We start from the raw sequence: 11,448 nt of genomic DNA, 5'->3' as shown, positions 1-11,448 counted from the left end.
TTCTCTTTAGTTCTCCATGTGGTCCAGACCACCATGACAACTTCTGACCACAACTCATCTTTGAAGCGTTTACCACACAATTGTGTTCTGCTCCTTGCTTTTGCAGCACATCTGCACACTGTGCCCCAAACATAAATGTCACATATAGAACCCCCTCAAATAAAGCTATGTCCAATACTGTACCTCTTCCATAAGTATATAACCCGTGCCATGCAAATGTGCCCCTAAATAAAAATATGCCCACACAGTTCCCCATAAAAAAGGAATTATATATATTTGAGACAGCATATGCATAAGACAACTTTTATACATTTATTATATTGTTATTATACTGTAGGTTTAGATACAGCAGTTCAGCTATAGCACAAATAATATGTATACGGTTGAGTATCTTTTGTATTTCAAGCCAAAGTGGTTGTAAGGATGAACATGAAAACCAAATGTGAGAAAGTGTGTCTTTCGCTTTGGAGCAACAGGTCGAGGGGTATTTTGGGTCGATACTGTGGGGAAGGTCTGGTGACGAGCCTGAGATGCTGGAGTTGCTGCCAGAAAAGCAAGGATCCACCATGGCTTCCTGCAATGCTTCCCACGCAGGCTGCGATGCTACTGCTGCTAGTGGTGGTCCACTTAGGGCACTGCTGAAGCTGACACTAAGCCAGGAGCTGACACCGGGAAGGGTAAGCGATCTCCTTTGGCCCTGCTAGGCTCCACTACACCCGCAGACTCCACCACATCCGCGGATGCCCCCGCCCCACCAGGCCTCATTCCCGCTCCTGCAGACATCCTTGTGGAAGCCACTGCGGGGTTAGGCCCAATTGCCTTTTCAGTTCTTGCAGGTGCCATTCCTTCTCCAAAATCACTAGGCCCTGCTGACTCCACCAGTTCCGTGGATCGTGCCATGCAGCTAGTCCTCCATTCCCCTTCAGGCTTGCAGGAAACAGAAGAAATCCTACTCCCTGAGGAGTTAGAAGACCAACCAATATCCCCACAGTCACTGGCCAGGTGGAGAGCCTCCATCGCTGATTGGAAGCCTGCAAGGGTAGAGACTCTCCCTATTAGAAGGAAAAGAACGTTAGGGCCTACTAGAATTCCCGCCGTGGACTGTTGTCCCTGAAAACAGCTTCCAAGATGGGCTAGAACTACCGCAGTACATGTGGCCGCAGGTCATAGTACACCCCATTTATGGACTGTTTAAACAATGCCAAACAGGTCTCTTCAGAAGGATGCCGTCAAGAGGTGGATTATCCACTCCGGCTAGAGCCAAAGTCCCGGCAGTCCAGAAAGCTGAATCTGAGCCAAGTACTGCGCCAAAGCCAATCACAATCCTACAAACTGAAGATAGGCCTGTGCTTTGGACTATTTCAAAAGCTGAGCCCCAAACTTCACAGAAGCCTGCGCAATCAAGAAGGTTATTGCCTGCAGTGCCAACTGCATGCAATACTCTAGCCAAGTGTAAATGGCCAGAACATTCTTCGTACTTTTACAATTTGCAGCATGGGAAAAAAGTTTACTTTTAATGAGTAGAGAATTAGAAAGGACTTTATTCCTAAGGACTCCTGTGTAGGTTGAGCCTTAAGACTTGAAGGGACTCCCACTATAATTGAGCTTTTATTAGCAAAGTCATTAAGTCTATTTGTAATCCCTGTGGCCTTTTATTTTTCATTCAACCATCACCACTAATATTATTTTGTGTTCTAAAAACATTGATGTGGCTTCCCATTTGTAGAGCCATTGTTTTCTTTATCATGGACAGACATTAACATGGACTCCCGTAGGCCAAGCCATTGTCCAGTATTATCAGGACTCGACTTTGCCATGATTATTTTTTTCAGCCCAGATGCAGATTGTTTATTTATGGACTGTGTACCCCGAGCTGCATTATAGCTGTAATCATCCGTCAACATCCATCATCACATTCTCAAGAATCTAGAGTTATTTTAGAACTGTGTAATTTCTAATTTATGGTAATGCTGCTAAAAAGACAGAGATGACTGGGTTTTGTGCTGGAGGAGTAAGGGCAGTACTGTTTAAAATATTAAGTAACGTTATATTCAATTTTCATTGCAGGAGGAAGAAGTGTCATGTTCATCAGTGGTTCATATATTCCGAAAGTCATCTTGGTCAAAGTGTCCCTAATTCCATCTAGACAGTCATTGTGTTTTATTCCAGTCTTTGTTTGTGTGGTTCCAAGGGTTATGTCCTCAACTATTCCCCCATTATTCCACACGAAAAGTCCAGACAAAGTATTTCTTTATAGTCAGGAAGAGAGCCAAAGCTTTATCGCTCCTTCCCATCATAGGATGCCCCTTCCGAACAATTCCTTCCATTTGGTGTTGGTTCCAGTGTGATATCCCTCGTGATGGCTTGGGGGAAGAAGTGTCATGTTGTAAGGGCCCCATAGCAAATGTTGATGCATTCAGTTTCGGTCTGACTCAGTAGATATAATAAAAAGGTAGTGGCCACGCCTTTAGTTCAATCACGCTGTCACTTAATGTACTGTGCACCAGATGAGTAGTGTCTCTTCCCCTTTACTGTTAAATAACTCTTTGCTGGGGAGGAGGAGTAGAAGTTTTAAATGGGGGTATACACACTGGTTATTCTATCTGCCCTGTTCTTTGTACTCCTCCATATGGAGAGAGCGCCGAGGTCGTCTTTCTTTCGAGAAGGGGAGAACTGTAGTACCTTAGAGTTGGATACTCCAGCACTTTAATGGCCACTTTCTATAATTAGATATATATTACTTTAAATTTAAATGGTTTATTATGTGTTAAATTTGTGTGTTCCTGCAACCAAACTACGCATGATTCAGGTAAATCACCCTAACCCTCTTCTTGTCTTTCAATCACCCGCAATAAAGAACTCTTTCTCTCGCTGCTAATGAAATGTTAACGGGTTTTACCATATAATTCTGCTTCCTGGAGTCCCTTCCCACCATCTACAGCATCTGCACTGGGGTACCACACTACACTCTCCAGGAGCAAGGACTACTACCCCCATTTTTATTTAGTTCTCCACTTTTTGTAAATTATGATTTTTGTTAGGAAAGTGTCCCTACCCGTATACAGACTGGCACCAAGACAAATTAACATCTTACCTTACCCATCTCCATAGGTAGCACCCTATTGGGAATTACCACCTTCCCCTACCCGACTCCGTGGGTAGCACCTTAATAAGAACTACCATTTACCACTATGCAAAGCCGCGCCTGGTCGCCTTTTTCAATGAAGAGGAACAGCCGTGCCATCATGACTACCATCATTGAACTGCCCCCACCTTGTTCTGGCCCGCTGCATCAGTAGCCAAATATTCAGCAAGCCCCAATGAATGAAGTCTTATGGTGTGTTCCCACATAACAGGTACTCCTTGCGACTGAGACTTCTCCCAACCTCGACTGCCAATAGCCACATGATCCTGTCGATCTTTTTGACAAGATTGCATTTCCATTGGCAGTCACGGCTGGGAACGCACCATTAGAAATAAAAAACATATTAATGGGAACATGGCTACTGGCTTGGATTGTACAGTGTAGCATGTAGCCATGTAGGTCTTTATAAGAGCTGTATACACAAACTCATGGGAGGTTTTCAATTAAGAATATTCACAAAATTGCTTCATTTTTTATTTATTAAAACTGAAATTACCTTAAACCAACAGCTTTGGGGTCATTTCACACACAGCATTTTCTGGTGGTTTTTGCCATTTATTTTTGCCATTAGAAAACGCTGTGGCCAGATGTTACCTTCAGGTCAATAGGAAAATATTAACATTTTAAACGCAGTGTTTGTTTTGTGCCTTTTTCTTTGGATGTCCTGCTTTTGGGTCAGTGGTGCCCTTTATTTTGTATTTGTAGCTATCTCTAGGTTTGGCGTTTTTTCTTTACTGGTGTTAATACAAAATTTATTTGTTATATACCACAAAACAAATAAGTGAATTGAAAAAAGGTCACCTAATATAATGCTCCAGTTAAAAAAATCTCAGGCTTTTTAAAAATGTGTTTTACAGGGGCAAGAAAAATGCCACACAAGAACGTTGTGTGAAGAAAGCCTTAGGGGAGCAGTGTACCCCTATTAATCCCTCCCTGCATATGGCACTGCATGCAATACGTATGCATTAATCTAAAATGTACAGATATTTCAGTATAATCCAGAAATTGTCTTATAGTAAAAATAACAAATTCTGGCAAAATGACTACTATTGTATAAAAAACACAATTAATGGAAACAATCCTAATCACAAATAAAGTCTGTGTGTATAAATATAAGCTACACCAAACCACTAGGGCCAAATGCACAAGGGCGGAAATTCTGTGGTGGGATTTCCCACAGAATTTCCGCCCGTGCCCGCTGCCATAAGATTACATTGGATAATACAATCCTATGCAGACAGCCGAGATTTGACCGTGTGAAAACTTGCGCGGTAAATAAATCGCGGCATGTCCTATTTCTGTGCGAGCCTCACAGAGGCCCGCACAGAAACGTCACTTCTGTCGCGCTGGCTCTGCTCTGCGCATGTGCCAACTGGGCGGTAGCTGGTGGATAGCAAAACGGTGGACACACCCGAGAAGGTGAGCCGGGGGGTCACTGCAGGGGCACAGCTCGCATCCCGCTGCGAGAATTCTCGCAGCGGGATCCGACCCGGCCACCTGCAGGAGGCCTAATACTGAATGTCCACGGGTGGGATGGAATATCACGAGCTATATTCCGCCATGGGGGAGTACTAATGTCACAGCGATTTTCCGCGATGAATGTATTTTAATGATAGGTTCATCATGGAGAATCGGGTCAAATCGCGGCATGCTGCAATTGGGTTACGCTTTCCATAGTTATCCTATGGAAAGCGTGTCATGCGTGCTCCGCATGCTATTTATCACTGCTGATCATGTTATGACAAATCGCCCGTAGACAGCCAACCTAAGGCCTACCTCACACAGGCGTTTGTTAAAGCGCTGCATTAATCACAGAAAAAAGTGCCCGTGTGAGGGAGGCCTAAGTCCAACACACAAAACACAGGAGCATTAGAAATAGAGTTTTATTAGAACTCAAGATTGCCAAAAATGTATAAAAAAACATAGTATGCAGTGTCCATATAAACAGGTTCACACAAGCTGGTAAATATTACATTTAGACAAGCCAATACATGTATTGGCTTGCCTAAGGCCTCCTGCATACGGCCGGGTCGGATCTTAATGTGAGAATTCTCGCAGCGGGATGTGATTCGTGCCCCTGCAGCTCACCTCCTCCCGCCGTCTCCTCCGCTCTGCTATGTGCCAGCTGCCGCGCAGCCCGCGCAGGCGCAGAGCAGAGGCGGCGTGTCAGCGGTGACGTTTCTGTGCGGGCCTCTGCGAAGCTCGCACAGAAATAGAACGTGCTGCGATTTATTTACCACATAATTTTTCACATGGTCAGATCGCGGCTGTCTGCAATCCTATGGCAGCGGGTACAGATAGAAATTCTGCAGGAAATCGTGTGCATGAGGCCTGAATGTAATATTTACCAGATTGTGTGGACCTGTTTGTATGGACACTGCATATTATGTTTTCCATAAATTTTTAGCAATCTTGAGTTCTAATAAAATTCTATTTATTGTAAAGTCCCAAATACATAGAAAGTAACCATATGACAATAGCAGTGATAACAATTAGCAACCCAAACGATGGCATCTGAATCAGCTGAGCCAATCAGAGGCAGCACTCACTCACCCATTCATGAATTCATGAATGGGTGTGAGTGAGATCTGCCTCTGATTGGTCAGGCTGTGACCAATCAGAGGCAGCTCATTCAGCAGACGGGGATTTTAAATCCCCGGCTGCTGAATACTACTCACAGCTGTTCAGAGCAGTTCAGGAGGACTGCCGCCGGCCGCGCTGAACTCCGTCTGCCGGGACCAGGGGAGTATATATATATTTTTTTATTTTTACACATTTCTGGATGAATTGCAGGGAAGGGCTTATATATTTAAGCCCTTCCCGACAATTCATCCCGCGATCGCCGGCAGCCCATTGCTTTCAATGGAGCTGGCTGTATTGCCGGCTCCATTGAATTCAATGGGCTAACATCGTTCTGCCGGGACAAGGTGAGTATATATATTTTTTTATTTTTACACATTTCTGGATGAATTGCAGGGAAGGGCTTATATATTTAAGCCCTTCCCGACAATTCATCCCGCGATTGCCGGCAGCCCATTGCTTTCAATGGAGCCGGCTGTTTTGCCGGCTCCATTGAATTCAATGGGCTAACATCATTCTGCCGGGACAAGGTGAGTTTTTATTTTTTTTTATTTTTACACATTTCTGGATGAATTGCAGGGAAGGGCTTATATATTTAAGCCCTTCCCGACAATTCATCCCGCGATCGCCGGCAGCCCATTGCTTTCAATGGAGCCGGCTGTATTGCCAGCTCCATTGAATTCAATGGTCAGTGCTCGTTTAAACGAGACGAGTACCGCGTGGTGCTCGTCTCGAGTAACGAGCATCTCGAGCACCCTAATACTCGAACGAGCATCAAGCTCGGACGAGTATGCTCGCTCATCTCTACATCTGATGTTTTTCCAATATTTGGAGATGGTTAATTCCATTAAAAAGACGGATCCAGCACTATATTTTAATACTGTTGTCCCATATTGAAATAATAGAATCGTGCTTGATTAGGAAGGCATCGATGGGGTACATGATGGTATGGCACACTGACCCCTGGAGGCCCGGAACATGGAAAGTTGAAGAGCAGCATGTGAGAAGCAGAAATCCGCTGTCCATATCCCTCTAAGTCACGCTGGATTGCTGCTATGACTGAAGTAAAGAAAGTATTCTCAAAGTGGCCTCCTACTGCTACAAAACATGGAGTCATTCAACAGTGCAGTGTAGTCTGATGCAATTATTGCGGGACCGTGCTAGTGAGTGGCGAAGCACCAATTCAGTGCAGATGCAATGCAAATTACTAGTAAGAGCATGATGCAATCGGAAGACAATGCAAATTTCTGCGCGAATATGTGAGTTGGAATTTGGCGCGATTGCCTCTTTGGATCTGTGTTATTCCAAGGGACTCTCAATATGGATCAATACCCAAATCTCCTGCAGACGACGGTGGATGACTTCATGAATGATCTGCCCCATTGTAGCAGAAGGAGGCACTTCAAGTACACCTTCCTTCAGTTATAGCAGCGGTCCCACTGGACTTTAAAAGAGATAGGAAAGCAGATTTTTGCATCTCACATGCTTCTCTCTTCAGGTTTGCAATTGGGTTTTACTCCTTATCTCTTACAGGGGCCACAACACAAATTGAAACCCAAGTTCCGGGGCCCTCAGGAGCCCGTGTGTCATACTGTCATGTAGCGGATCCATACCTTACTGTTGAAGAATGCTATTGCTATCTCAATACAGGACACCAGTGTTGAGATATAGTGCTGGATCAGTCTCTTTGACTACACCCTGTGTTACTGGATGTGGTATAAGAAGAGTTGATACATTGTACATCAGGAAACTGTAGCCAATGCACCTGCTATGTGGATGCAGCAGTGATACTGTAGTGCATGTGGATACAATGAGGTGATGATCTGTAGCTGGTGTTAATAAAACAATCTCATCTAGCAGCAGCAGCAGCAGCTTTCTCTGCCATCCTGTCAGGTGTTGAGCACCCCCTCCCATGCCCCCTCCTTCCTGTGATGCTGCTGTGGCGCAGGCTCTGTGCTCCCCCCCCTCCATCCATCCATCCATCCATCCTGTACAGTTGCTCTCCAGACTGCTGTCTGCTCTGGGGCTCTCTCCAAGGCACTTCAAGTCTCCAAGCAAATCTCCTGCATCATCAAGCCAGGACCAAGGCTCTGCCTGCAGCCTGCCAGGATGAGAAACCCCTGCCTCTTCCTACTGCCCCTGCTGCTGCCCTTAGTCTGCACCCAGGGAGATGGCAAGGAGCTGGAGAACACCGGCAATTTCATGGAAGATGAGCAATGGCTGTCCTCCATCAACCAGTACAGTGGCAAGATCAAGCACTGGAACCGCTTCAGAGATGTGAGTCCTGGGGAAGGGGATGGGGCAGGTGCTGCTGCAAATGCTAAATGGAGGTAATTGCAGAAAGGATGGAGAAGATGAGGATGCAGGGGCTGCTGTGCTACATGTATCTCTAATGCACCATCAAAGGGCATGAGGATTAATATGGTACAGTAGTGACAGTGATTCACTGCATTGATTATATCTGGCTGCAATACTACTGTACAGGGGTGAATGTCAATGTGCAGAGCACAAGGGGTGCAAGTTGCTTGGTACTTGTAATGCACAATGCAGGACTGAATGAGTAATGGAAGTGATGCTGATGTAGACAAATGCAGAAAACAGAGGCTTAATGGAGCAGAGAAGGGTGTAAGGGTTGATACTGTAGTTATTTGGGGGTGTAAGACTGTGCATCAACCTACTGTAAGGGTTTTGGTATATAGTGCTGTGTAGATGTAGTTGGACTGTTCTGGGGTATTTCAGTATGTAGTAGTGGAGTGAATACATTGAGGAACTGTGACATGCTGAAGGAGATGCAGAACAGGATAGATTGATTAAATGGTTTGAGAATAGTAAAGGTTGAGCACACAAGGAATAATGAGAAATAATAGATGAGGATTGGTGCAAGACTGTGCAGGTGGGGTGTGGGGATTGGAGGCAATGTGGAATGGGATGCCTGCTAGGGCTGATGCTGTTAATACAAGAAGGTTCTATCTATCTATCATATTTGTTTATTATCTGTCTATTTATTTATCTCATATCTATTGATCGATCTATCAATTATATTTGTTTATTATCTATCAATCAATCTATCTACCATATTTATTTATCATATATCTATTTATCATAACATTTAACTATCATATTTATTTATCATCTATCTATCTATCTATCTATCTATCTATCTATCTATCTATCTATTACAATATGTCTATTTAGTACATCCACTGAAAGGTGAAAGTGAAAATACAGAGTCAAGATACATATGAGTACCATCACCTGATGGGTTTGTGATAAAGCAGATGAAATAATATTCATAGTATAACTAACAGAATAAATAAAATATTATTGTTACTTATTTCAATATTTCATTTTTTATTTGTAAACATGAATTGTAACAATGTAACATAGGTAAAGCAGTCTATGGGACATTTTGGACAGGATGGAATATTCTGCAACAGCATTGTGGAATATGCCCTCCTATAAAATATTCAGCCCCAAAATCCGCTAACGTCGTGCATATTTTGATGTGGAATTGAGTAAAGTAAAATCCTGCCTGCAATTTCTCATCAAAATCCGCAGTTAGTAGTGTGGATTTTGGTCTGGAATTCAGGGTCGCCGTATTTCGCAACGCTGTTGCGGAATATTCTATCCCGTGTGAAAGGTCCCTAATGTCTGCAGCGATGTAATAAATGAGCACAGGAAGGACATGATGACAAACTTCATAGAAAAATAGCAAGCTAAAGTGATTTCTTACAAAGGTTCATGTTTTATGTGGTTTGTGATATGGGTTGTATAAGGTAACGGAGTGAGCTGAATACATCAAGCTGTGGTGTAGTACAGATGGGTGTTGTCAACATAAACCTGATGGATGTAAGATAAGTGGTTTAGTAGCTTTTGATGGAGGCGTGAAGTGGTGATGATGAAAAGGAAGTGCAGTGTTGTAAGTAGATGTGTAGAGTTGGAAGATATGAAGAATGAGCACAAGAGTAATATTTTGGTATTGAGGTGATGACCTGCTTTAATTCTGGATAGTGAAAGTCATGGGTGGAAATTTATTAAAGGGATTCCGTCACCAGGTTCATGAAGTGACTGCTCTCTCCCCTTTTGTGTGTATAGAAAAAAAGGTGTTACTCTGCATGATGCAGGCAGGAAGAGGCTGGCGCAGCCCGCCTCTGTGACTCGGCGCTCAAGTCAAACTAAGTCAAGCTGAGTCAAACTTCATAAACTTGGGGACAGAGTCCCTTTAAGGTGGGCATATGCCACTTATTTAAGTTGGTGTGTCTTTGGCTGTCCATATACCATAAAATGAAATCTACATGAGCAATGAACTGGCGAAGAGTTGCAGCATAATTGACACCAATTAATGGTGAAAGTTATAGTAAATCTGTTGGGCCAAAGGCAAGCATCCAAGTTTGCAACTTTTTTGTGCCATAAAACTGGTGCAAGTAGCGTGATACATTCTCCCCATAGGTTCTTAGGGACATAATGCTGCAAAATATATTATAATGAGAATTTTTGTATAATAAATGCAAGGCAATGGGGCAAAAGGAGAACATAGGTCCAAGTAAATGGTTTAGAAAGGAGCATTAAGGCCCCTTTACATAGGAAATAAACGTTAGATTGAGCGTTTTGCACAATAACTGTTAGGTGGCTCTGAATGATTCAGCGAGCGCTGCTCTCAGCCAATCGATGGAGTGCTCGCTGAACTAATGCAATGGCTGTGATTGGCTGAGAGCAGCGTCCACTGAACCAATCACAGCCATCACATTGGTTCAGCGAGTGCTGCATCGATTGGCCGAGAGAAGCACTTATTGAACCAATCAGAGCCATCGTTTCCTGGAGGCGGGATTTATGAATCCCGCAACCAGCAAGTGATGTTCTGTCGGCAGCCAAGGATTGCAGGACATGTGGCGGAGCTACGGAACCTTGGAGACCAGCGGGAGGGACCCAGACCATGGCTGCTATTTAGTGCATTCATTTTTTTAAAATGTAGTCTAGCTAGGGCTTATTTTGTGGGCAGGGCTTATATTTCAAGCCTCCGTGAAAATAGTCAAAAATCAGGGTAGTCATTGTAAATCCATGCCAAGCGAGCAATATACCATCGCTACTTCACCACTGGTTGCATGCTCGTGTAAAAGAGGCTTTAGACTTAGGGTTCTTTTATACTGTATAGTGCTTATATCCGAAGTAGTCCCAGTGATAATCGTTCTTGTGCTATGACAGAGGAGTGATGATTGCTCAGTGAATGGAGGTGGAGGGGGCTGGATATTGTTCTGCCTGCCTGCCTCTATTTACAGTAAACAGGCAATCCTTCATAGATGAATGACTGCCTGTTTACACAAGGCCGACCATTGTTTGATTTTTATGACTGCAGAAACTGAAAGGCGAACGGATTATCATTCGTCGTTCAGTCACTAGCAGCATTTACACTGAACAATTATCATTCAGATTCCCGCAGTTGAGCGAGAATCTAAACTGTAGTCGTTCAGTGTAATAGGGCCCTTAAAGTCCTTCATACCTACTTCTGATGTTCATTTTAATGCAAACTGTTATTCTTTACAATCAGCAAATCCAGGATGGTTGGGGCTGGCTGTATGGTTCCCCTAAAAGACCACTGACGTCAATGTAGAGTTCTAATAATCACTCAAGGACATGCGTATATACAAATAGTAGCTATATATACAGGCTACCTTCACACTAGCATTTTTTTGACTCATCCAGTTTTATTAAAAAACGGAAATCAA

The 11,448-nt window shown here is 43.6% G+C and overlaps 1 protein-coding gene across 1 annotated transcript in view; it reads left to right on the top strand.

The window, feature by feature from the left end:
- Positions 1-7,726: 7,726 nt before the first annotated feature.
- Positions 7,727-11,448, top strand: part of SPOCK2 (SPARC (osteonectin), cwcv and kazal like domains proteoglycan 2) — a 173,841-nt gene continuing 170,119 nt past the window's right edge. Inside the window, exon 1 of the mRNA XM_066600566.1 lies at positions 7,727-8,002. Coding sequence (XP_066456663.1) covers positions 7,835-8,002 — 168 coding nt within the window. The 5' untranslated portion in view covers positions 7,727-7,834. The remainder of the gene's footprint in view (positions 8,003-11,448) is intronic.

Source organism: Eleutherodactylus coqui, chromosome 4 (assembly GCF_035609145.1).
Source record: "Eleutherodactylus coqui strain aEleCoq1 chromosome 4, aEleCoq1.hap1, whole genome shotgun sequence".
NCBI classification, from domain to species: domain Eukaryota; kingdom Metazoa; phylum Chordata; class Amphibia; order Anura; family Eleutherodactylidae; genus Eleutherodactylus; species Eleutherodactylus coqui.
This window is presented reverse-complemented; position numbering and strand designations above follow the sequence as displayed.